At 35.6% G+C, this 27,426-nt stretch overlaps 1 protein-coding gene across 1 annotated transcript in view; it reads right to left on the bottom strand.

The window, feature by feature from the left end:
- Positions 1-348: 348 nt before the first annotated feature.
- Positions 349-27,426, bottom strand: part of LOC120778009 (UPF0687 protein C20orf27 homolog) — a 51,415-nt gene continuing 24,337 nt past the window's right edge. The window contains exon 2 of the mRNA XM_040109674.1: positions 349-1,583. Coding sequence (XP_039965608.1) covers positions 1,093-1,583 — 491 coding nt within the window. The 3' untranslated portion in view covers positions 349-1,092. The remainder of the gene's footprint in view (positions 1,584-27,426) is intronic.

Below are 27,426 nucleotides of genomic sequence, written 5' to 3'. Positions count from 1 at the left end.
GCGGCGATGCCCATTTCTGATTTTATCTAAAAAGAAGGGCTTGCCATATTATATGGTGGCAAGCAATTTCTTAAATTTCTTCTACAATTTAAATTTGTTTACATTCAAATTTTTAATGAGCCATTGCTGCTAGTTTTGTACGCAAACTTATTTTGACTAATATGTTTTCTGATAGTTTTGCAGGAAATTAAGCTAATAACAGAATAGTTTCAATGTAAATGTGCCGACCACCTAATCAATTAAAGCCTGTAAAACGGTTAAATATTTTCTAAATTTTGGTATCTGTTGGAACGCTTTGAAAAATAATATAAAACAATAATTTTGTACAAATACAAAATAAAAATAAAATGAAAATGTTTAGTTGAAGTTTTATTAAAGAATTAGCATTATTTTACAAATACAATTAATTTCCGTTTAGATAAAATGCAACTGTACCGTTCTTACTGGAATTACACAACGACTTTCGAACGTGCACAAATTTCATAACAACAAATTAGACAATTCCCTTCATACAATACAGCACTATGTTTAACATTTTTCCAGCGCTTATGGAGACGCTTAACTTGTTTCCGTTATTCGTTCACCCTTTTTTCAAGTGAGTAATAAATACTTTGAGTTTGCACACAAAACGCTTGCTTTGTCTTAAAGTAAGTAAGTTTCTATATAGGCAGGTGTGTGTGGGTATTTTTGCGTACATATGTATTTAAGTATGCATGTATGTATATAATATATCATTTCGTGATGTATAAAGTTGATCGAGGCATAATTTTCACTAACGACTAATTACAAATAGATTTTCAATGAAATTATTTTCTGTTAAATAGCGTCGTTAATTAAACAGTTTTCCTGTACGATCATTTTCATAAATGCTTAAGCCTTAAGTACATATTATATTTATATCTATACAAATAACATTTCAGTTTATTTATGACATTTTAATTTTTAATTTGCATTTAAAGGTTTTCTCGACGTAATTTTAATTAAACGGTGCATATAGTTTGGTATACATATACAAAGATAGCGGTTTATTTTAGAATTTCTCATGTATAATACAATTTCAAAGGAGTTAATTGGCAGCATGCTCCCTTCGCCTTAGTCGCCTTTGTCAAAACGTGGCACGTCAGACTCCGACTCTTCAGGGTCCTCCTCACCTAAGCAGTGTATACCACTACGCAGCAGCGGCGTACCTTTGCCTTTACCCAACGCACGCGCTATGATCATTAGCTTAATCACTTCCTTCGAGTCCTTGGCGTTGACGATGCTCACCATTTCGCGTAGCAGATTTTCTTTGTAGGCAAAAAATTCAATTTGCATTTCGAAATAATCCTGTTCTGGATGATTGACACCGGCAAATGTCGATATGCGACAATTTGGATTGCAATTCGACGACTCCAAGGAAGGATGAAATGTGGTGCCCTTATCGAATAGGGAAATTGGTAGTTTAAGATCGACCCTGTATCTGTGATTCACTTGTAGGAAACCCAATTTTATGAATATAACATCATCGCATCGATCGTAGGTGACGCTGTGGCCGGACTCAAGATCATCCTTCAGATTGTCCGAATCAAAGTGCACACGATGTTCTGAAAGGAGGAGAAAAGAAGAGCGAATTTGTAGACATAATATATAATTTATAACTTATTGTATATATGTAGGTTTTATAACCAGTGAATTATAATTAAACTACGAATGAATGGTGTACTAATAAATATCGTTAATATACTTTTACAAGCACAAGATTGGGAAAGGTTAGTAGAAAAAGTAAAATTAGTATAAAAACATGATTTTAAAAAAGTTTACTTAATCAAACACTCATTCTGACGTTTTGAGAAGGCCAGCAAATGTGAATTCTTTTCAGGTTAGAAGGCAACATGTTGAGAAAACAGCACGCAACTTTGACAGTCCGGGCATAGGGCAGCACATATGCGACAATTTTGTGAGAAAAAAACACGTTATAAGGTTATTACCAAGCAAGTGAGAAAGGGCTAAGGACGGGCAGAAAAAAGAATTATGAGATAATGTGTAAAAAACATACATAAAGTAGGTGCACGAACTGGTCACATATAAATCCGCACAGCTTAGAAATTTCTAACGGTAAAATCGAAATTCAAATTTACACGCAAAGTTTACTACATTATCTGCATAATTGCATTATATTTTTTACAAAAATATGGTTAGTGTAAAATTTGTCAGCAATGAATATACACGTTCGCGAATCGGTTTTGCGCAAAAAGCTGGAAAATCCAGGCATGTCTCACAGCGACATCGCCAAAAAATTAAAAATCCTGGACTTTCACTACGAGATGTCGCCAAAAAAGTGCTAATGACACTTTCATATGTACAGAAAGCACGCAAACGAAATGAATTACGTTCCTTCAAAGTGACCAAACCGCAATGATAACCAAAATGTTTTGGCAAAACGACGTGCTCGAAAATTATACGAAAAGTTCATGCCTAATTTTAACTGCGTTATAATGGACGATGAATCCTATGTAAAAGCGGACTTTAAACAAATTCGAACAAATTGCGAACGACAATTTTACACAGAAAACAAAAGGGGAAATATTTCTGATAAATTTAAAAATAAAAAGCTTGACAAATTCCCAAAAAAAATGTCTAGTATGGTAGGCCATTTGCCAGTGCGGCTTTAAAAGTGAACCTTTTATAAACTATGGAACAATAAATCAAGAAATTTATGTTAATGAGTGCTTATAGAAACGTCTTTTGCCTTTAATTAAGCTTCATAAGGATCCAGTACTCTTTTGGCCTAATCTTGTAACATGTCATAACGAAAAACCGCTTTAAAGAGGTACCAGGACAATAGAGTGGTTGTTGTTCCCAAAGAGGTGAACCCTCCGAATTGCCCAGAGCTCAGGCCGATTGAAACTTATTGGGCCATTATTAAAGCAAAACTGTTAAAGACGCAGCATACAGTGAAAAATTAGAGGCAATTTAGGAATAAGTGGCGAAACGTCACTAAAGACTTCAATAAAGATTCTGTGCAAGCGCTTATGAAGGGTGTTAAATCTAAATTACGATTATTCACTTATATAAAAATATCCTGAATATTATATCTTGAATTCGTATAAATCTATATATAAACTATAACTTCTATAAATATTTTTGAAATATAATAATAAACATAAGTTTTATAACGTTATACATTCGACCAAGTTTTTTCGTGCACATACTTTATATGGAATAAACTCAGCTAGGGACGGCATACCATTATTTTTGGTGGTGGCATATAGAATTTTTAGAAGGTGAGATGTCCAATGTAGAAGTGACCGCATTGGCCATCTAGAACTAATTTTGACAGTGCCGTACTCACAAAAAACAGCTTCTGACGCGATAAATATCTTAACGACTTTTTGGGTTACCTATTCTGCAGTTAATTTTGATGATATTATGACTGAGACTAACGACACACTTTTCTTTTATCTTTCAAAATGGTTTTCACTGCTCCTTCCGATATTCTAACAATGCCAGTAAGATCTCTGACTATTAATTGTCGATTCTCAAGCATTAATTCCTTTACTTTATCGACGTGTTGAATATCAGTTGATGTTGATGGCCGTCCTGGACGTGGTTCGTCACCAACGCATTCTCGACCCTCTTTGCAAAATTGATAATAATATTTCCCAAATGTGTTTTCACGAGAAATTTAAATTAAAAAGTCTTACTAATTTCAAGTTATTTGTTTCAATATAAAGAAAAATTAGAAATACTTCAGCTTGCTGAAAAATATGTGGCATTTATTTAAGTTGTGATGTTTTAGAATCAAATGATGCCCATCACTGTGTAGTTCTTTCTTCTCCTTTCACAATTGCCATATCGAATTTTCGTATTTTGTAAAGCGGCTAAATTCGTCATGCAGTGTAATTATTTGCCTGTGAATGATCTCATCGTTAAAATGCAAATGAATAAAGTGAAGTTTATAATCGAATAATTATAATGGCTGCTGAAGTATAAAACGATTACATGAAATCATTATTAGAAGTATACAAATTTAATTAAAAATTGGATATTTAATTTTTTATACGAGAATACATACAAGTAGAATTTATATATAAGAAGGCATATCTTCTTATTTAGAAAAGTGAATGAAAAAATTTACTCCAATCATTTTATGAACGTACTCTTAATAAAAAAGCTGATAACGGTGATTTCGCAATTAAAAAAGAAGCAAAAAATAATGTTTTTAAATGCATTCAGCGAGTCTCTAATAAAATGAAATTAATTGCCAACAATTTAACACCCACACTAAAAAGAGTAAAGAAAGCATTATTGGTATAATAAAAGAATACCGAATGGGAGCAGTTGAGCTTCAGCTTGTTTGCACACAATTGTTTGCTAGTCATAAAAACGAGGCACTGCGGCCATATAAGGATTTAGATCGCCATCTAATTTGTATTTAATATGCAGGTGTATAGAAATATGCAGTATGACAATGTGAGCGAACGTAAATTTCGTCAAGACATTGGAATTTCGATTGCAAACAAAACATTTCTTCGGAGAAAGTCGAATAAGTATCAATCGTAACTGGGTGGCAAGGGCGCGTTACTACCTGCTTGTTGGTGGTTTGTTCAAAGTATGGACGGAACCCAGACTTAATGAAATTACAGATACCTTCCTGGTGTATCTAAAGTCGACTCAACTTTTTTTGCATTTGATTGCAGGATGAATTGGAAGATGGTGCCATGTGTAGAAATTCCCACAACTGAGGAAAGTTCTTGCGCGCAATTTACTAGGGAGTGATCAGAAACGATTCTTTTACATATGGTTCAAGCAGCTCACGTCTTCCGGTTTTAGAACAAGTATCCTCTGGGTAGCCGAAAAAAAACATCCATTTGAAGGAGAGCTAAAGTCAAAAGGCGAATGAAGCCTCCCCAGTGTTGTGCGCTGCGTTTGGGACCCGCCATGTAAGAAAGCACCCGCAATGAAAAGGACACAGCAGCATCTGATGACAGTCCCTCCTTTTGATGACGATCACTGCAAACGTATTAAGGATTACGATTTACAAAATCGTCAAAATAGTTCAGCGATTAAGAGACAGCGGCTAGGCGGGCTAGGTCATGTCGTCCGAATGGATGAAAACACTCTAGGGGAAGCAGAGAAAGAGGAAAACCTCCTTTCCATTGGAAAGACCAAGTGGAGAATAGCCTGGTTACCTTTGGAATCTGCAATTGCCGCCAAAGAGAGAAAATGAAGAACAACTGGCGTGCTGTTGTAAACTCGGCGAAAACTGCGTAAACGGTGCCCAAGCCAATAAAGAGATCATAGTTTTGAGACTGAAAAACAATTAATTGTAGGAGTCAAACTTCTAAGAGTCTAAACTTATAGGACCAAACGCTATATATGTAGAAGAAGAACGGTCAAATACTTGCCAATAAAGAGTAGTTAAATAAATATTTGCAAAAAAATGGATAGGTTGAGCAGCTATTGCCTCCCGTAATTCAACCGAGCCAAAAACCCATATCTATAGAATAGTGAAAGCTTTTTAAATCAATAAGTTTTTCGACGTGTCGAAACAAATGTATGGACTAAGTCAACAAACTTTATATAAAACCATTTGAGCTTCAGGTGTCATCAACACATTAATGAACAAAACGGAATTGAATTTTGGTGAAGACCGTCACCGTTAGAAATAAGTAGGTGCAATATACTCGAACTTTTGTGACCTCGATTTTACTATGGCATGGTCTTCCTGAAGTATAATGAATTAATCAAAAATATAAAATGATCCTGAAGTATTATTTGCAATCTCTTAATGTTTTAGGTCTTTCCAAATATTATTTAGTTGACATAAATAAGACAAACAACTTAGTTCCATTTCCAAATATTGTTCAGAAGAACTAAGAAAAAGCTGGTACGGTACTTATTTTTTGTGGTAGGTGAATAAAATTCTTTTTGTTTAATATACTTAAGTAGCAAAGGCTATGACTTTATTGGCATTTCGAATTGATGGCTTCGTAGCTAAAATCATGCGAATGTTCTGTATTAAAATTCGCACCACATTTTTCACAGATGTAGGTATATTGTACGAGCTTCGACTATAAACGTGTGAGCGGTGTCTACGCTAATAAAAAGGAAGATACTATACGATTTTCTCTTGGTTTATTGATATAAAATTGTTGAAAGTGTGCAAAAAAATAAATAATTCGTAAAAAACGTTGTTTACGAACTTAATTTAATAGCACCTGTGGCGTTTTATTCACAGTTTTTCAAAATATTTACATAACTTTTCTAACAAACTATCAATAAGAACTTGACTAATCGTTCAAAATGAGCATCGCTTTTTACTGCGCGGAAAATATAAACAACGAATGGCAAAATAAAAGTTCAAGTATATAATCAAACACATCTACTACAAGCACAAACACAAGTTTGCCGTTTCACAAAGAAAATTTCTTAAAAAAAAAACAAGTAAGGAGGAGCTAAGTTCGGGTGCAACCGAACATTTCATACTCTTGCAACTTACAAGAATCAAAGCCAGGGAAAAACCTTAAAGTGTAAAACGTCAACCAGATTATCGGAATCCATTGTCCGACACATTCACCATAAGGTTTATTAGAAAAACGAAAATCATTATACCGTCACTTAAAATGGAAAACAACGTGTCATCAAAAAATTCGAAATTGAGTTTTTATTGCTTTCGATTCATTACATCATACTACATACATATATGTATGTATGTATGTATGCATCATAAACTTTTAAGCTTCCGCTGTCCAATATAACCATTTTGTAAGCAAAACACACGTTTTGTTTCAATATGAGTGTTTCTATTATATCGTTTTTCCTTCACTTGTAACTTTATGAAAAGTGATAATACGTTATTTTGTATTTTAGGTGACGATGTGAAGTATGTATATCGGAGTTGGGATAGTATCGACCCAATTTTATCTAACAACTATTATAATGCGCCATACTAGAAAAATCTTCCCTGGGTTTCATTAAGGTACCTCATATACAATCACCATATGGAGTAAAGTCAGCCGGATGTTCGAAAATACTGGTAATGGCTCAAGTTAGCTCAAGTTTTCCTCAATTATGTCCATTTTAGGCACAATGATACACTGTTATGAGTAAAATATGTTCTGTAATTTTCATTGAGATAACTCAAATAATGGCCAATATATGCGGAATAAATTCACACGGAAGTTCGAAAAATTTTATATTAGGTATATGGGGGCTCAGGGAAGTATTGACCCGATTCAACCCACTTTTGATACTCAGAGTTACTATCGTCAGAGAAGGATCTCTCTGAATTTCAATTGTGTATCTCACACATTGACCCATATTTTCGGTAAAAAGTCAACTATAGATACTGGAATCCAGATATTCGGTACCTAGGGTCTTGAACAGCTTTGGTTGGATTTGAACAATTTTTTGTCATAAGTTGCCATACATTAAAGGCATTATTCGTGCAAAGTTTAATCCCATTATATTAATTGCTTTTTGATTTGTGTACTGGAAAGTAAAAGAATCAAGTGGAATTTAAAATTGTGCTATATGGGAAGTAGGCGAGTTTGTGGTCCGATGTCACCCATTTTCACACTGCGACCTAAGAATGTGAAAAGAATGCAACGTACTAAATTTAGCCGAAATCGGTTGGTCGGGTCCCGAGATACATATGTGATTTCACCAAAAAGTGGGCGGTACCACGCACTTCGTCCAATTTTCCCACCGGCTCCCATTAAGACCTCTCATACCATATCGGAGGTAAAACTTAATTTTTCTTTCGTATTTAGTCATTGCTTTATAACTTTTAGTAGTTTTTACTAGAACCATTATACGGGGAGTGGACGGGGCTATCTAACGATTTCATCCATTTTCACATTGTCGATGGGAGTGTTAAAAGGATTTGTTGCGAACGAATTTGGTTATTGGAACTTAAGCGGTTTGGAAGATATGTGAATTAAACCAAACAGATAGATGGCGGGACCATGCCCACTTTTTCGATTACGCTAATCTACGAACTCCGCCTTACTTTTTTGCCAACGAACATGTCTACCAAGGTTAATTAAGATATCTCAATTTTTACTCAAGTTACAGCTTCTACCGACGGACGGTCAGACAGGCAGTCACCCGGATTTCAACTCGTTTCGTCATCCTGATGATTTATATATGTATAATCCTATATCTATCTCGATTAGTTTTAGGTCATACATACAACCGTTCGGTGAACAAAACTATTGTACTCTGTAGCAACAAGTTGCAAGAGTATAAAAAACAACCGTTGCGTGCTGTTCAATCATCAAATTCATTTTTTTTTTTTGTTTTATTCCAGACGACCAGATGTTGCGTTGTGTCTGGGGCCACAGGTTGGTGGATGTGTGCGGGTGGCAGCTAGACTGAGGCGCTATTATTCCAAAGTAAATGAACACTATTTCTATTTTGGCAATTATGCGGTGGAGGCAGACAGGAGTTCGGAAAATGTTGTTAGAAATTAAGCACAAACAAGCACGCGATGCTCACTAAACACTAGTAAAACAACAACAAGCAGCCGATATGAATTCATTATCGAAGTTTGTAGTTAGTAAGATATTTAGTAATTAAATAACTAGTATAGTAATTATATGCACTATGAAGTATTTGGAAATTGGATAGTAAGCCTAGCAGGGTACTTTTAGACTATCAGAAAGTCTAATGACAGTCAACTTTTGACAGGCAATGTCAAATATCTGATCGCATTTCTTGCTTCAAAAGTTGTGCATAATATTGATGCGAAAGTTTTTCTAAAGCAGGTTGTAACTATAACATCATATCAACAAACATCGCAATTTTCTAAGCATCAGAACTATCCGATTCTCCATAAGCTGATAAGGTTATGTAGCGGTTCTTTTATCTAGTTAATTGTTTAACAGGGATGTAGAGTTTGCGGACGCAGAAAAAATCTCACTTCCAATGGCCGATTCGTTTAGTTTTCTGTCATATCTGCCTAAAGGACTGACACTGCAGACTCAGAAGTACCTTTTGATCACATTTCAATTAGGTACTAATGCAACTAATCACTAAGTATTTTCCATTGAAAACTACGCTTGTACGTGCTTTGAAATGGCCGGTAGGCGTCAGCGTTTTAATGATATTCGCCGGCTATCTAGGCAAGCAAGCTAGGCTACCAGGTTACGAGTTCGTTTAAAATACTGAAGGCAAAACGTTAGATTAAGATCCAACACAATATTTACTAGTACCAGGATTCGGTGAAACATCTGTATTTATGATCATGTACATAATCGTTACTGAGGAATAAGAATGTATGTATATATCGGTTCAACAACAACAAAATACTACAGGCCTTTTTCTTTTAGAGTCAGTTTTCATTCGTGCCAATTAACATTTCACTCAAAAATGAGATATATGTATACGTATTGGGTTTATTAAATATTTACCCAATGTACATATACATACATATATGTACTTCAAATAGCTTACACACACTTATACAGAGATTAATTAGCGTCATATTACAGAGATAATTTAAATACTTATCTGTGCCGGATTATGTTAATTGACAACAAAAATGTAAAGCTTTGCGGCTAACCGCCACAACTGCTACCGATTTAAATTATACATGAGGTTATAGCAAAACCGACATTCAACCAATGTTGTAAGGGATTATTGTCTAGGCAATATAACTAAACAAATTAAGTGTAAATTATATATACAAATAATTACAGATTCAACAATAGTCGGAAAGTGCAATTAAGTGATTCTGAGTAAATTTGCTAATGCAGTAAAAAGTGTTGTTCGACAAAATTTGTGGAGTGAATTATGAAGTTATTGAGGAGGATTGCGAGAGTTTATGATCACGAGAAGCATTTTTCAAATTTGCTAGAAAGGAAGAGATTAGCTGGAGCGTAACTGAACATTTCATATTCAAAACCAGAAAATGGCATTACCCAAATATGTTCGATAACATGTTTTCTTGCAATTGTAGAAATACAACCCAAAAACTAACTGAAAAATTAGATATATCAGAGCTAAGAGAGCTGCTGATCGGATTTTAGACACTTTTGATGCAAGGGCACATTAATAATATATAATACTGAGAGACCGATTGTGTACGACTCAGTCATAAGCTCTAGTCTATGTGGACCATATTCAGTATTATGGCATAAGGTATGGCAGGTTCTTTTTAGGTACAGATTTCGATAACGTTATTGGCTCTCGAGTTATACACTGTAAAGTGAATAAATCAGATATATAGAATATATAGGAAATAGACGAGTTTATAGTCCAAGTAGTGTAGTTTCTAACGTATTTAATTGGCAATTTGTTGTATTTTTACTATTTTTCAACATAACCGTTATATGGGGGCGTTTCAACTCGTCTCATCATCCTGATCAATTATATCTACACCCTGTCACGGAAGTATCGGGATCCCCCTCTCTTATCCCGCTTATATGGAAGAAAGGTAAATTTTTTTTCCTAGGTTGGTACAACTGTCCTTAATTATGATGTCAAAAATTAGCGCGATCTGTCAAAAACTTGTTTACAGCAGCTGTTTATGTCAGTCGACTTCAGTAGTGTTTGTCGAATTTTACAAAATTTTTAACGACTGTAAGTAACGTCTGTGCCAAAGCGTTCACAGCAAACCACCTCCAGGACGACCATCAACATCAACTGATGACCAACATGTCAATAAAACAAAGGAATTGGTCATTGAGAATCAACGATTAATAGTCAGAGATCTTACTGGCACACTGTGTTGCGGCTAGTGGAAAAGTAACTTTTCTCTGATTATTTTTTTCAGTGTTTTTAATGATGCAATTTTGTTACAGACATTCCAAGTAAACAAAAAACACATAAAGCTTATTTTTATGTTGGCCCGTTGATTTTTAAATGATTTTAGAAGTCAAATATACAAAATTTTCACGTAAAGAGGGGATATCAGGGCTGTATTCAAAATGATCTCATTTGATTTTGGTGACAGATATTTTGATTCGGAAAAAAAATCTGCCTTCGGACAAGTATCTTCTGTAAAACAAAGGAATGCTGTTTGAGACATTTTCATATGCACCTTTTTTAGAGCGAAAACCCGACTAAAGGTCCATTTTTCCTTTAAATTTGGGTTAGGTAAGCAATATCTAAAAAGTCCCAGAGAGTCCCAGTTCCAAACCACTACAGAAATGTTACATAATTTGTTTTCAACGAACTGTGAAAAAATCAGCTGCCCATACCTGCCCTCCTGGGAGTTATAGCGATTTTAGTATATCACTCTCAGTATTTATTCCATAGAAATAGAACGGAAATTCTCGGAATCCTTATTTTTTTTATTCTACATTTATTCTAGCACTCCACAAAAATGAGCATAACTCTCTTTAAACTGAAGCTATTGACTTCAAAGCGGTATCAAATTAAAGCTTTTATTGCCACCTTTCAAATAAGAAATGAAATAGATTTTGGTTTTATATAAAATTTCAGAGTTTTTCAACAAATATCGAAAAATCATGAAAATTTGACGATTATAATTCTTGTTCGGACCACCCTATACTTTAAAAAACTAATCATAGGGTATTTATCAGAAACAAAAGAAGAATTAAAATACATTTTTTTGTATATTTTTCGAACAACTTTTTTTTTTTACTTTTGTTGAAAATTTGACCCAACAATTTTTTTCGGTGTAAATTTTTTTTCACTCATTCTATTTGGGATTTCATTCTGACCAATCTGTAGAAGTTTCTCATCGATACAATTAAAATTACAGTTTAGGCAATATGATTTCCAAAAAATTCCGGTTTCGCAACACTGTGTGGCATCGTTGGAGCATCGAGATAGCAGTTAAAACCATTTTGGAACGTCTGAGAAACAATGCTTACCGCTTACCAAAATGTCATGAAATCGTGGCGGTGAGTCTTGGATCTACGCTTACGACCGAGAAACCGACGATCAATCGACTGAATATCGTGGAAAAGGTGAGCCGAAGCCGAAAAAACAACATCAAAGTAGGACATAAGTCAAGATAATGTTGAGTTTTCTTCGATTATCGAGGTGTGGTACATTTCGAATTCCTTCCGATCGGCCATTGCTACGCATTTTCAAGGCTTTTCCGGAAATTGACTTTAACTACTGTTTCCAGGATTGGAAAAAACGTTGGCATAAGTCTATTGGGGGGGGATTACTTTGAGCAAGACGACATAGATTTTGAACAATAAATTAAGAATTTCAAAATTATGAACAAAGTCTTACTATTTTTTGCTCAAAATAGTATAACCCATATGGTGCTTTGTTATAAATTTAACTACCCTGCTTTGATTCTTAATTGCAATGTAAAAAAACCTTACTACGAAGACCGTTTTTTATACTTGCAACAGCATATACCATATACATAGTTCATTCACAGAAAGGTTATTATAAAGAAGTAGAAGAGAAATAAATGTCAAAGACAGCTATGAATACTCTGCCTTTTTCAAGAGCTAAGAATAAAGCATTCGATTGCGTAATAATGCTTAACGAATTTCATAACATCAACCATGAAGAAATTGCCATAAAAACTAAAGCCTTATTATATCTGCAAAAATCACTACCTATCAAAACGCACACTATCTATGAGTTTGATGTGTTTAGATAGACCAAGCAGAGATTGTGATCATGTTTACAAACCTCTCTTGGCCATAAGAAAGTCTCAGCGTTGCTCAAAAGGTATAAACTCTAATGCTTTACATATCACGTTGCACGTCATATTAATAATTAATATAAAATAAATTTGTTGCCATTTAAAGTAATCATTTAAAAGTACGCCAACACAACGTGGTGCTAAGTGGACGCTGGCTGGCAGTCATAATTCTGACACGCTTCGCAATTCACGAACGATAATATGCAGTTACAAGGTGGGCGCGACAATTTACTGGCGCTTAGCAATAGCACACAGCACTGGAGGAAGAGGGTAAATGCAGTGTGCTTATGGCGTGTCGCCCTTTATTTTGATCCAATTGTAGAAGCGCCAAAGCATACTCTACATCAATGACGTCACATGTTCGCGTGCGATGTGGGGGAAAAGCGTCAATTAATTCGGATTAGCAGCGTGACCGTGGCAACATGGGCAAGCGCGCATAGCTACAGCATAAATTCTACAATAATCTCGAGAGCGAGAAACACGTGTGCATTCGAAGATTTGGTGGAAAACAACAGAAACAGCGAAAAGTGTGGAAAATATAAATAACATCGCGTGTAGTAGTATTATTGTATTTATTTTGAACGCGTCGACAGTTTTTAAGATGTGAATTGGTTTGTAAGTTTTTATGTATAATAATATTTTTAGCAGATTCGTGCACTTTCGCACATTTCATTGTTTGCCCAAAATATTTTAGCTTTGAAAAAATAACGTATTAGAGTTACATATATTACTAAGTATTATTATTGGTCCATTTAAAATTAAGTGTGTTGGCTTTTCGCATATTTTTACAAAATTGTTAGATAAATATAAAAAACAAATAATTAAGCGGTAATTACTTTTAAGTACCGAAGTCGTAAGTATTTATAATCTACTCAAATCTAGATTATAATAGATTTGTTCACATAAGGGGTACTAGTAACAACTTTAATCAATTCATATAGAAATAAGCTTAGGGAGACAAGAATAACTAATTTCGGGATATCTGCCTGTCCATCAATCAATTGTGAATGAAAAAGATAAAATGAAGGATAGTAGACATATATTGATAACATTTGGAACTCTATTGTTGTCGTTAAAAATCCAAACCAGTTCCGTATCCAAAAAAATCGAAAACAAGAAAAATCGTCAACTTGCAAAGAAGTTTACAATAACCTTTACAAACACAAAATATTCCCCAAAAGAATTTGATTTTGATTGCTCAGCTTGTATTCCAGCTATATGCTATAGTGATTTGATAATGCAATTTCTCCGAAGATTACACTATTGCCTTAGACAATAACCTTTGCCAATTTTCCTGAAGTTATCTCGTCAAATAAAAAGGATTTCCATACAAACATTTGATTCCGATCGTTCACATATTGATATTATTGCCAAGATAACCACACGTTAGTTCTGTTTTCTTCAGACTGGATAAGGAAGTGTAGCAAATGGATGTGGTATTGAACGAGAGCAAGACGAAATTACTTCTGCCATCAAACAAACGGTCGTCACACTGTCGCCTTGGCTCCCAGGTCACTGTTGTCAGTCATAACTTCGAAGTCGTAAAATAATATCTTGAAACCAGCAGTAACACCAACAACAACATCTGACGCCTCGCAAACCAACGCAGAATAACGCGCTATTGTAAACTTGGTTATAACCGTAAGCGGTGTCTACGTCAATAAAGAAGAAGAAGTGTCAGTTGAAATATTGGACAATTCACAGCCATAAAAAATTATGAATCTAGTAGGGACGATAGCCAGGCGTTTTGTGAACATTTAAAAAAAAATTAAGCAAATCGGTTGAGTAGTTCGACCGGAATCATGTCCGCCAGTTTAAAAAAAGTGTGTTTTGAGAAAAACGCTTTTAAAGTTTGAGGTGTGGCACTCCGAGCGCTCCGAACGTCGAGCGGTATTATTATTTTTGGGCCTTTTTCGAAACCTTCCAATGGTAAAGTGGGTTTCTACATTAATTCTAAAGGTATAAGGGAACAGAAAAGGCAAAAAAAAAAATATTTGAAAAAAGATTACCCTATTGACCCCTTAACTTTAAAACAGATAACGCAAGCATCAATAAACATTTTTTGAACTCTAAACTAACAATATAAAAAAAAAGTTCATATACCGACAATGAGAAGCACAGTCATTTCGAAACCAAAAATTGAAGATATTCTTCTGGCTCTGGATGGTGTGAATTTTTCGCTAGGTACTTGGGACCATAATTAGAATTTTCCTTCCCATAGACCCATTTTTATTTACTTTATTTTCGTTCCTTTTGCTTTCCTATCAGAAATTTTTTTGTCCCAGTTATTTACTTTTTTTTATAAATTTGCTCAAAGAGCTTGCTAAGTCCGGTTCCGGCTATTATCATTCGGACTAGTCAAAGTTTCAGCATGACATGTTCACCCACAGAATTTAGTATAGAAAATTACGTAATCCCATATTTGGCTGGAGAACGGGAACATATTATAATGCCTTTCTTGTCAATGGGTAGCAAATAAAAACACATGTACGTACCCGTACACAAATCAATAAACATCTGTATGTTAAAATGTGGATTTTCGAATTCAATTTAAAAATTGTTCAATTGGGTTCAATTAACCGAACCACAATTCCAATACAACAAGTACAATAGTTAATTATATACATTTATTCATGACACCACCCAGCATATTCTTGTGGTTTGTGGAGGGAATGGCGTTTTGATGTGCTTTGTTGCCGGGTATATGTTATACATAGGCTACCTTTTATATTTCGGGAGTTGACAACCCTAGTGTTGTAAACTCGCCTAAGCAGTGTCTACGCCAATAAAGAAGAAGAAAAAGTGTTGCAATCTGCCAACTCACAACTTTATCTTAAAGTTTTATATTTTTGACGTTGCTTACAGTAACTTAAAATATTCATCCAAAAAATTTAATCAAATCGTAAACATTTTCCCGCGATTATTTTTTACAACTTTCGAAGTGGATTAACTCACCAACAGTGTATCGATGGACCAATGTTTGGCCGTGAAGCTCCATAAAGAACCAGTGTCTATCATTCATATGGTGAAATCAATCGAGACGAAGATCACTTCAACACGAATTTCGTGAAGGTCGTCCAACATCAGTTGTTGTTCCTGAAACTATTGTTACTGTGCGCAAAACGATATTGTCAGATCCTCGTGTGATCTATCGTGAGATTGAGACTACTACGTGCATGCATTCAATATCGCATGAACATTTGATTGTAGACATTTTTTTCACGTTGGATCCCACACAGATAATTTATCGATCGCTAAAAAGGCACCTTTTAAATGGTCGAGAAATGTTCAAGAAATAGGATAACTATGCTTCAAAATACGCCTATGACATCCTGACAGGTGATGAAACGTAGAGTGACGTGTATGAGCCCGAGAGTAAAAAGCAGTCGACTGTGTTTCAAGATGAACCGAATTAAAGAAAAAACTAACGTTTTTCGACACCTGAAGAGGCGATTGACACGTTCAAAACGCCTGTTTTGGAGATACTTCAATCAGAGTGGTAAAAAAGCTTCGACAATTAACAACGCATACAGGTTAGGTTAGGTTAGTTTGGTAGGCATGCATGGGCCAGTTTTTGCCCTTTGCGATACCAGATGAAGTTTAGTTGTGATGCCCATGAGAAGCCCTGTAGGATGCCTGTGCTTAACATGAATTCCACTGTGGCCGCACTCGATACCTTTTCCAGTATTTCTTGCAATCAAACGCATACGAAATTGTATAGATTTTAATGAAGAATATTTTTAAAAGCGATTTTCGATGGTTAATATTTGTTTTTGTTCTCTAAGGCTCAAATATAAAAGTCAATCGTCGTAAACCAGAATAGAAACGGTGGCACCACCTTTAAAATTAATGAATTATTCCCTGAACAGGAGATACCGAGTTGAAGTTTTGCACATCATGTCCTTATTTCAAGAAGTTGTTCATTTGTCGGAACCATCGATGTCGGACAATTCTACCATATGGCTGTCATACAAACTGATCGATCACTCTAGCCCTTTAACGGAAAACCGAACACGAAACTTGGCATGAATTTGTTTCAAAGGCATTGTTCTGATTGCACCACTATAGCATATAGCTGTGGAACTAAATTTTCGTGCGATCTCTTCGAGCAGGCAACAGCAATTTGGATTAATGAAACCTTTGATTGGACTTCTACAAATGTAACAAATATATAGCTTTATCAAATCCATTTGTTTAACTTATTTGCAAGTATTCAAATCAGCTAATCAGTATGGTAAAAGATTTGTTTTTTTTTGATTGTTGGTCTAAACCATTTTAGCATTAACCGCCTGGTTTGCCACATTGCTTTCAACGGCTGATGCCAATATGTGGGCGGGAATTTACTTTCGCTTACGACACGGAAGCAACAGCTGCTCATTATCACACGAAACCAATCGCTTTTCTTTTTCGCGAAAATATTTCGCTAAATCATTTTTCACATTTTGACTTTTCGTATGTACAAGCTCAGTCAGTGCCACATAACTTTGTCTAAATTTACTTTCGCGCCAATTTGCTGTCAGACAAATGTGTTTATGTAGTCACATGTAGAATATAATGATGGGTTCACGTGATTATAGCAGAATAATTCATGTTTTTGAATAAATTATGAATATTTCGAATTATGAAAAATCATACAATATTACCAGTTTAATTCCACCCCACACTCAGACTGAAATTGGATAAAATTTCAAGTTGATATACGTATCACAAATAGTTTTTGGTTTACATCTTTCTAAAATGTAACAGCCTAATTAATCAAAAATTGAATTCTGACAGACCAAAGAACGACCGAAATTTTGGCAAAATTTTTTTTGAAAAGTACGGATAATATCCTCTATGTAGTTAACGAGCGTTTTTTAGGTTTCATCCACAGAGAATGCCGAAATCATTGCTGAAATGGAGCACATTTTTATGAAATTTTTTTATAAAAATCAAGCTGAAGTTCATTGTTTTTTTGATATTCGTGCATCATAAATTTGTTCCGGAAGTACAGACGGTCAATAAGGGGTTCTATTTGGCGTGAGAACATCGGTCGAAAACGGCAAGAGTTGTGGAAGAACAATTCATGGATTTTACGCGATGATAATGCACCATCGCATCGATTGTGACCGAATTTGAGGCCTAAGACGCTATTAATAACATCGATCAACCACCGTATTCATCAGAATTGGCTCCGCGTGATTTTTTCCTGTTCACCAAACTGAAATTGCCGCTCCGTACAACTCATTTCAGTCGATCGAAGAGATAAAATGTTTCAAATACTGGGAAAGACATCTTGTGGTGATTACTTTGGAGGCGACACAATAAATATTGACGAGTAGTTAAATATTTTGCGTTTTATTAACAATTTCCGGTTCCTTTTTTGTCACAATGTGTATCATTTCGTGTAAAGCGCAACTTTTTTTTCATAATGAGCAAAGACGGTGAACGTAGTGCACGTTGCTACCAACGAAAATATTAAAAAAGTCCACAAAATAACAATAAAAGAAAGAAGAGGATGCAGATTAAGAGCTGCTTTTGGAATCTCTAAGCCAAATAGCGAAAGAAAGAAATGACTGGCGCGCTGTTATTAACAGCTATAACCACGTACAGAAAATATTATCTTATTTTTAAAGATCACCAAAAGAACTTGTACATACATACAATTCGTATCTTCCAACTAAGAAGTAACAGTCATAAATATTTCTTTCAAGTCACAAGGTTCATCATATATTCATTTTAAAAATATTTTAACCAACATGTTCAAATTGTTCGGTTGCTGCAATCGACAACAAAAGTTCACCCATTTCACTCACTTAATAAATTGATTTAACAATTTTTTTTCACTCATTGTGTGGTTTGTAATAAAATTAATTTTCAACGATTTGTTAAACAACATTTCATTAAACAATATAAGCATACATTGACGTGATGTGTCTACACTTAAGCTAATATAAAAAGTTGTGGAAGTTTGGATACATACATAAACACATATGTAAGTCAAAAACCGATTGTTTTTCGCTTCGTACTCTAAAAACTGGTTGATAGACATCTCTAAGATAGATTCGCCTAATATGAGCTCTTCATTGTAACGAAAAGGTCATTCGCCTAACAGTTTTTTATTTGTTCTTACTATCAGATAGAAAAATTTGTATCAGGAAAATCAATTTCTTAGACTTAACATCTCCCTCATTTCATATTTTACGCCAAACAATTTTCTCCACTGACCTATTTCCCGCTTTACTTTTCTTGTTACACTTGTATATAAGTGTGTTTAATAGAAAACCTTTTTGTTGTATTGCCATTCAATTAAGTTTATTTACATCGTTATTATTGTGATAAATAACTGGAGGAGGCTGAGCTGAGGCCAATTGGTTGGTAATAGTGTAAATATGTATGCATATGTGACACAAGACAATGGGACGCTAATTTCAATAATTTTATTGATGGTTCCAGAGACAATAAATTGTTCATAAAAGGAAACTAAAAGTCTATAATAATTTATAAACCATTCCGATTCCGGGATTTTTGGATAAAGGTATAATGAGGAGATTTGTTAGGGTTTCAATTTCAAAAACTGTTTTATGTAGCATATGTAGAAAATTTCTGCTTTCTCCAGACTGGATAAGAAAGCGAAGCCAATGGGTCTGGTAGAGAACGAGGACAAGACGAAATGTGTCCTGTCATAAAACAAATAGTCGCGACTTGGCTCCCACGTCACTGTTGGCAGTCATAACTTCGAAGTCGTAGATAATTTCGTCAGCGTCGAAATCCAACGCAGAATCACAGGTGCTACTTGACTGAGTAGGCAATTGAGAAGAACAAACTCTATAAGTCATTCATTATTCCCGTCCTGCTATAAGGTGCAGAGGAATGTGCGATGACAACTGCTGATGGGTCGGCGGTATGAGTATTCGAGAGAAAGGTTCTGCGGAAGATTAATGGCTTTTTGCGAATTGGAAACGCCGAATACCGCCTTCGATAGAACGATGAGCTGTACGAGTTATACGACGACATTGACATAGTTCAGCGAATTAAGAGACAGCGGCTAGCCAGCTTAGCCGACCGAATGGATGAAAACACTCCAGCTCTGAGAGTATTCGCAGTACCCTCCGGGGGAAGCAGAGGAAGATGAAGACCTCCACTCCGTTGGGAAGACCAGGTGGAGAAGGACCTGGCTACACTTGGAATTTCCAATTGGCGCAAACAGCGAAAAGGAAGAATTACTGGGGCTCTATTGGAAACTCGGTTATAATCACATAAGCGGTGTCTACGCCAATAAAGATGAAGATGTACAAGATCTTTCTCCAAACAGAAATGCCTAAGTGCCGATTGAGTCAGAAATAAAAAAACTTAATGCTCTCAATGGCGTCTTTTTTTGAATAAACTCGTTCGAATAAAAAAATATCTGTTCACTGAGCAAATTGCGGGAAAATGTGCAAACACTAATATTGTGGACATTTTTTGTATTTTTCTAAGATAAGTTATGTTGACATTATTTTCACACATACAGTTTGAATGCGTAAATAATACGACTACAAAGCTTTCATAAATAGTTTGAATCGGACCATTGCCAACTGTAAGAGCTAACTGGGCAATATTCAGTGAAAAAATTATTTTTACGCGGCTTATGTTTTAGTGTCGTAAGTTGAAAAAGCTATAGTTCAAAACTACTATTCTCTGAGATTGCCTCAGAAATATAACATTTTTTAGTCCGGATAATTTTTCTTATCACATCTGGATTGGTTAAAAATCTAGATTACTGAGGAGACACCAATTACTTCTAGTTGGAATTTCAGATCTCACTGGATCAATTCCTTGTGTTTACAACGAGAAATTCGGGCATTACTTAAACGAGCATGAAATAAAATAAGTGACTTTGGAAAATCATCGTAATGTGGTCAGTGTCCGTTTAGCTACTTTTAGCCTTATATATTCGTTAAGGGGCTATACCAGTGTGACGCATGAAAATTAGGCGATTTTCGTGAATTTTTTCAAAAGAAAGTACTCTATTAAATGTTTCGAACTTACTTGAACGTAATAAGGTATATTTTCAGTTATATTTTTTTTTTACAAAAATTTTGAAAAATAACGGAGTTTTGGGCTGTCTTCGGAGGTGCCAAAGAAAAGTGCCCCAACTGCTGACATGATTACGGCCGAATGAGTAGCTTAAACAAAAAAAATCAAAAAGTTTATTAAACTTAAAGATATTTCCTATACAATGAACCACGATCTTTGAAAAATATCAAAAATTAACAAAATGACGTAATTTTGATAAAAAAAAAAATAGTTTTTTTAGGTAAAAAATTGTCGTTTTTTAATGTCAAATTGACAAATTTCAACCAATCAAAAAGACCGTAGGTCATTGTATAGTAAATGTATTCAACAATACTCAGTTTTAATTGAAGTCGATCGGTTAATTTCTCGTTGAGTTATAATGTCAGCTATTTTGAGAAATGTCGTTTCGAGAAAAACGCCATTAAAATTCACTTATATATGTTTGCACCTCCGAGCGGTCGCTCATTAGAACGTTGTCATCCAAAAACTATTGAAGATACGACCTTGCCGATTTCACAGGGTATTAAAAAACATTTTTTTTGCAAGTGTCACACTAGTATAGCCCCTTAATATGTGTCATATTTAAATTTTAAAGTTCGATCATGGAAACGGAAGTATACACTAATATAAAAATCATGAAAACAAAATATTTCATTACACGTTCACTGGTCACTCACAACCCCTCTGTTTCAAAGTTAGCGATATTCAACTTGAACCCTGACATTCAGTTTTCCAATTTGTGTTGGCCATACAAATGTCGCTTTATCTAAATGTTGTCCACAATATTTGCAAAACACTCACTAAAGACTGTCTATATACCGGATATGTACACATAAGTGTTGCATCTGTATGTATTTATGTCACTTAAGTGTGGGTCACATATTGTTTCAATACTATCGATTTTTAGTTTGCCATTAGCGCTGTGTCGACACATGTCTATATGTATGTCCGGAGAACGAAAAACTATTCAAGTAGCATAAACATGCTTAACTGGGCACGGGTGGCACCATTCAACTTGGCTGAAAATAAATTTTTACATAAAATAAAGAAACGTGGAAGACATACAACTAAAGCGGCCTTGAACCACATTGGTTGGAGGAAAGGAGATGACGCTGGCTAAACGCTGTGGAAGCAAAAATTACTCTTTTTTAAAGGAAATAAATAGTTAGTGGCACATGTGTATAAATCTATGTATGTATTTATATACCTTTGTGAGGCTGTCTACGTACATATATATATATTTTGTTTGTTTCAGTGACGCTTTTATTCAAGCAAATTGATTAGCGCTACACACCCCCTCATTTTTCCAACATACAAATTATTTAGTCACCAATAATCATAAGCAATTAATTAAGTTTTATTTTCTTAAATTCCTTGTTTTTTTTTATTTTCTTATAAAAATCATAATTTTAGCGTTTGACTTTTCTTACCGTAAAATATTTAACGAATCTGTTCCAAGTGTTTTCAAAAGCTTACAAAAATTCCATGTGTTGTGATTATATAGCATTAAAATTGCTTTTTTTTCTAATTATACATTCTTATATACCTACGTTTCTTCACAATACTCGGCGTACAAATCTAACAAAAACAAAACTGGAATAATAAAATTCTTTACAGTTATAGCGGTATTTATTGGATCTATTACTATATTTGAGCGGTTTTTCCAAAATTTGTGAAAATCATATACAATAGTATAATTTATAGTACTGCCAATCCGAACCTATAACATCTTTTTGGCAAAAGAACTGCGCTAGCTTGGAGGTCAAGTATGAATCACCCTCATTTTTTCTCATATGTTCTGATGCGAAAAGTATTCTGGTGAGGGCTTTTTACATAGACCGGACCGGAATAAATGGTAGTCAGCATGAGAGAGGTCTGTGCTATAAGACGGTTGGGGGTGCTGAATCTCTTTGAGGATCCGTCAGGGTTTTGATGAACTGTGGATCAGCGATAAATCGTGGAATATGTGGTCCAACGAAAACACTTTGACTCTGAGTAATCTGTAAATTTGGATACCAAGTATTTGAAACAATTTTCATCTCTAGGAAGTGACTTGAGAAATTGCTGAACTGTTTTAAGGCATATACAGGGTTTGTCCGAAAAGTAATAGCACTGGGTCGATTTAAAAAAAAAAATATTGAATCAATCGTTACAATTGTTTAAAAACTTTCAAAATAGGTTCCTTCTGCGTCGATGCAGCGCTGTCAGCGATTTCCAAGCATTGATGGCGTCACGGAAGTCATTATCCGGAATATCCTCGAGAGCCGAGGTGAATGCTGCTTGGATTCCCGCTGTTGTCTCAAACTGCTTGCCTCTCATCGGCCTTTTCAGGTAAGGATACTCAAAATCCATGACTCCTAACCTGTGATTACGTTATTCAAAAATTGGGGGTCACTTTAACACATGTTCAAATTTTGTTGGCACACTTCCACTCGTCTTAATATCTGGTCGTCAGTGAGCACTTTTGGGACCATATTCGCGCAAACCTTGCGCATGTTCAAGTGCTCCGTCACAATGTCATGAACTACAGATTTTGATAAATTTAACATCTGGGCAAATAAACGAATACTTAGTCGACGAATTGAGTTCAAAACTTTGCGCACACGTGTCACATTGTCGGTGTTTGCCGAAGTCGCAGGTCTCCCAGCACGGTCTTCATCAGCGATCTCTTCCCGGTCCTCCAAAAAGGCCTGGTGCCACCGAAACACACCACTTCTTGCTAAAGCAACATCTGGGTAAGACTGCTTGATCATATCAAAGGTCTCTGTCGGAGATTTACCGAGTTTCACACAGAATTTAATCGCGTACCTCTGCTCTAACGAACGCTGCATTCTCGGCTTACACCACTAACAGAAACACGTGGCGCAAAAGTGTTTGCCCTAAGTCTCCACGTGCTCGGAGACAAGTGACCAGCCGCTCGTTCGTTAGCTAGGAACGTCCTCTACCGAATCCAGTGGGAGCGCGCACGCTCCGATGTACAATCGCGGCAGAAGAAAATCAGTCCTGTTACTTTCCGGACAAACTCTGTATTTGAATAATGTATACAAATACGTCACGGTGCTGGGTCGTATAAGATCTTAAATGTGTCGTTAATTTGGTCAATTTAGGAACTGAACTGCTTCTAACGATACCTAAACCAGAAAGAAGACACAATTTTGGATTGTAGTCATCATGACCACGTAGAATGATACGGGTAGCTGATTGCAGACTGGGGTATGAAATTTACTATTTCCGCTTTGAATTATACCCTTTTGTATTATACGAATAAAAGTAACTCATCATCACTATGGTTCTTTTGCTCGGGCCAAACAATACGAATTTCATAACGGAAAGCTTTTTTCTTGCCCTTAAACCAATTTCGAAGATCTTCAACATATCGTTGGCAGACTTTATGACGTGCTCAAACTTTATCCTGCTCTCCAAATTTTAAGCTGAAATACGCGACATATACTTTTGCGTCATATTAAGTTGTTGCTTCAATACCATATTATTACAAAACCCATAGATATCTTTATGAAATTTGGCAATGGTTATTGCCCAAGGGAATAAAAAAATCGTCAAAGAAATTTTTCAGATCGGACCGCTATATGTTATAGCTGTCATACAAATTGAACGATCTAAACCAATGAAATGATTTTTTTATACTCCTTTATGCTATAAAAAATGCATAGTGAAGAGTTATTATAAGCTTCGGTGCAGCCGAAGTTACGTTTTCTTCTTGTTTTAATAACATTTTGCGTTTTGCAATATATCTTGACATCCCGGAATTTTGAGTATTTTTTTTAGTTCTCTCAAAACTTAAAACTATACAAGTCAGTTGAAAACATCCAGACAGCGTTTATATTGCAGGCATGTATTAATGAAATGTCATATTGACAAAACAAATAGTAATCGTCGTACTGGCAACATGCCCATCAACGACGTCAGTGTCAGACAATGAAGAAAACGACGACTTTTCTTAAACGCATGTGTTTAGAAATATAAACACTTCAGAGGTCAGTAGGGTAATCTGGGCTGTTTTTTGACATTTTTTTATAGAAATTTTTGTTCTACAATAGAACTTTTTTCACAAATCATGAGGTATATCGTGGATTGTATAAACAAATTTTTTCTGAATTTTTCGATGACATCTGTCGGAGAAATGGCTGGGTGAATGAGATGCGTTTTTTCACTGGCGGACATGATTTCTCATGTTTGTATCATCTGAAATACAAAAACCCAATTTATTCTTAAAAAGTATGTGAATGGTTATCGTCCCTACTAAAATCATGAAAAAATGTTGATAAATAAAAAAGTAATTAACGTTTTTTTTTAATTTTTTCCATATTTTTTTACATAAATTTTGTCATAACATTGTCAATAATTTATCAAAAATTATTAATCTAGTAGGGACGATAGCTAGGCGTTTTGTGAACATTAAAAAAAAAATTAAGCAAATCGATTGAGTGTGTTTTAAGAAAAACGCGTTTAAAGTTTGAGGTGTGCACTACGAGCGCTCCGAACGTCGAATCTTCCAATGGTAAACTGGGTTTCTATATTAATTCTAAGGGTATAAGGAAACAGAAAATGCAAAAAAAAAAATATTTTTAAAAAGATTACCCTACTGACCCCTTTATTAATATGGGTATCCATAATAAGTAAATGTAATAATCAATGATAATGAATGAATGACCGTCACTCTAACTTTTTCACTTGAAAACGCTTTTTCACAAGCAAAGTTTATTAAATTAGCTCAAGAGCTGCAATCTCAAAAATTCATTTGCATACAAACTATGGAAAAAATAAGATGTTTTTTTACCACAATGTAGCACTATGGCATTGCAGGTGTTTTTGCGTATGCGAAAAATATGCGCGTAACTGTGAATTCATCTTCATCAACGTCAACGTCAACATCAACTATCAACCAACGGACGAGCATTGTCACCAAGACCACCTGTGTTTTAGAGCTGCCGCCCACTGACCGACCGACCGACCGACCGACCAACCATTAACAATAGCCTTTCGGCGTGCACTTGTCAATCATGAAAACAACAAAGAGGTCATATGATTACCAAACACCCACACACACCAACGCCGATGCATTAATAAACATTAGCAAAACTATAAAATGAGATAAAATAAATTGAATTCGCAAATGCAAGTTGTTGCCATATTGTTATCGCAACAACAATAAGAACATAAAGTAGGTAGGTTTACGTGCGGGGCTTTTACTTCATGTGCGGCAAATGCACATATACATATATGTATGTATGTTTGTTTTTATACAACAAATGCAATGCGTTGCGGCGAGAATAATCCACCTATATGGGGCAATAATATATTAAGCTGCCCTTGAGCGGAAAAATTTCCATTTTCAGCGCTGGAGGGCTTCGCTGGTGGAAATGCAAAATAAAGTTATGCAAATTCATTGAATTAATTCGTTTTATACTCTCGCAATATGTTTCTACAAAGTATAGTAGTTTTGTCCACCTAAGGCACCTGTTGTAGCACCTGCAACTAATCGAGATAAATATAAAGTTATACATATTTGAAAAAATTATCAGTTTGACGAGACGAGTTTAATTCCAGGTGACACAAGTGTTTCTCGCTCCTTCATTATAAAGTGGGACGTCCAATTCCATATAACTGCTATGTTGAAAAGTACAAAAAGTGCAGTAATTCACTAAAGAGAGAGAGCGTGAGACATTGGAAACACTATATTTTACAGTAAAGGTGGCACAAACATGCTAAAAATTGGACCGCCCACCTTTAGGCGAAATTCCTATCTTAGAATTTACTGAGCGTATTTGAACCACATTTGGTACATAACATTAACTCGGCTTTCTTTTGTTACCTCGAAACTTAAGCAACCCTTGTGTAAGGTGCGGCAGCTAACCCATGTGGAGTCTGGGGTCACGGCTAAAGGAGAGGAAGTTTCAGCGAAGCCCCGCTGACATATTCGGTTTAAGGTTTCGCTAAAACTTTATACCACTCGCCTAGCGGGGTACTGCGGTCGATTTTGTACCCGCCACGTATAAACCACTCCCAACGAAAATGAAACAACAGCCTCGGTTGAATGACCACAGTTTTGATGACGCCCATAGCAAACGTAATAAGGACTATGATTTAAGGGTATGCACCTGGAATATCCGGTCCCTAAACTGGGAAGGTGGCGATGTCCAGCTGGTTGATGTCCTTGTAAAAGGAAAGGCTGAAGAAAAGAGTGATGGACGGGATAAGGACGAAGACGAGTAGGTCGTTATGACATTTACTACAAGAGCGCAAATTCGGTGAGGGTTTCGTACTCTGACTTGCGCCCACGCTCGACGGAAGAGAAGGACGATATGACCAAAGCTGCCTTTTATGAGTGGCTGGAGCGCGCCTATAACAACGTTATCGATATCGATATAAAAATTGTTCTTGGCGATTTTAACGCCAGGATGGGCAAAGAAGGCATCTTAAGTATAAAAGTCCGCAAATTCAGCTTCCCTGGCGACACACCTCTAAATGGGTTGAGTCTGAATGTCTTCGCAGGGGACCGATATATGGTTATCTGTAGTACTAGTTTCCAGCACAGGAAAATTCATCAAGTCTTCGGATCGAAAAGTTCGTAACCAGATCGATTATGTTGTGATAGATGGACAACACGTCTCCAATGTCCTTGACGGGCGTACGACCTGAGGACTTAACATCGACTCGGACCACTATCTTGTTGTAGAAAAGATACAGCAAAGCACGCCCATCAACTAACGCAGATAAGGTACGACGTCCATTTCTAAGTGTGGGAC

The sequence above is a fragment of the Bactrocera tryoni genome, chromosome 5 (assembly GCF_016617805.1).
Source record: "Bactrocera tryoni isolate S06 chromosome 5, CSIRO_BtryS06_freeze2, whole genome shotgun sequence".
Taxonomy (NCBI): Eukaryota; Metazoa; Arthropoda; class Insecta; order Diptera; family Tephritidae; genus Bactrocera; species Bactrocera tryoni.
Note: the sequence above shows the minus strand (reverse complement) of the source record. Positions and strands in the feature narration are given on the sequence as shown.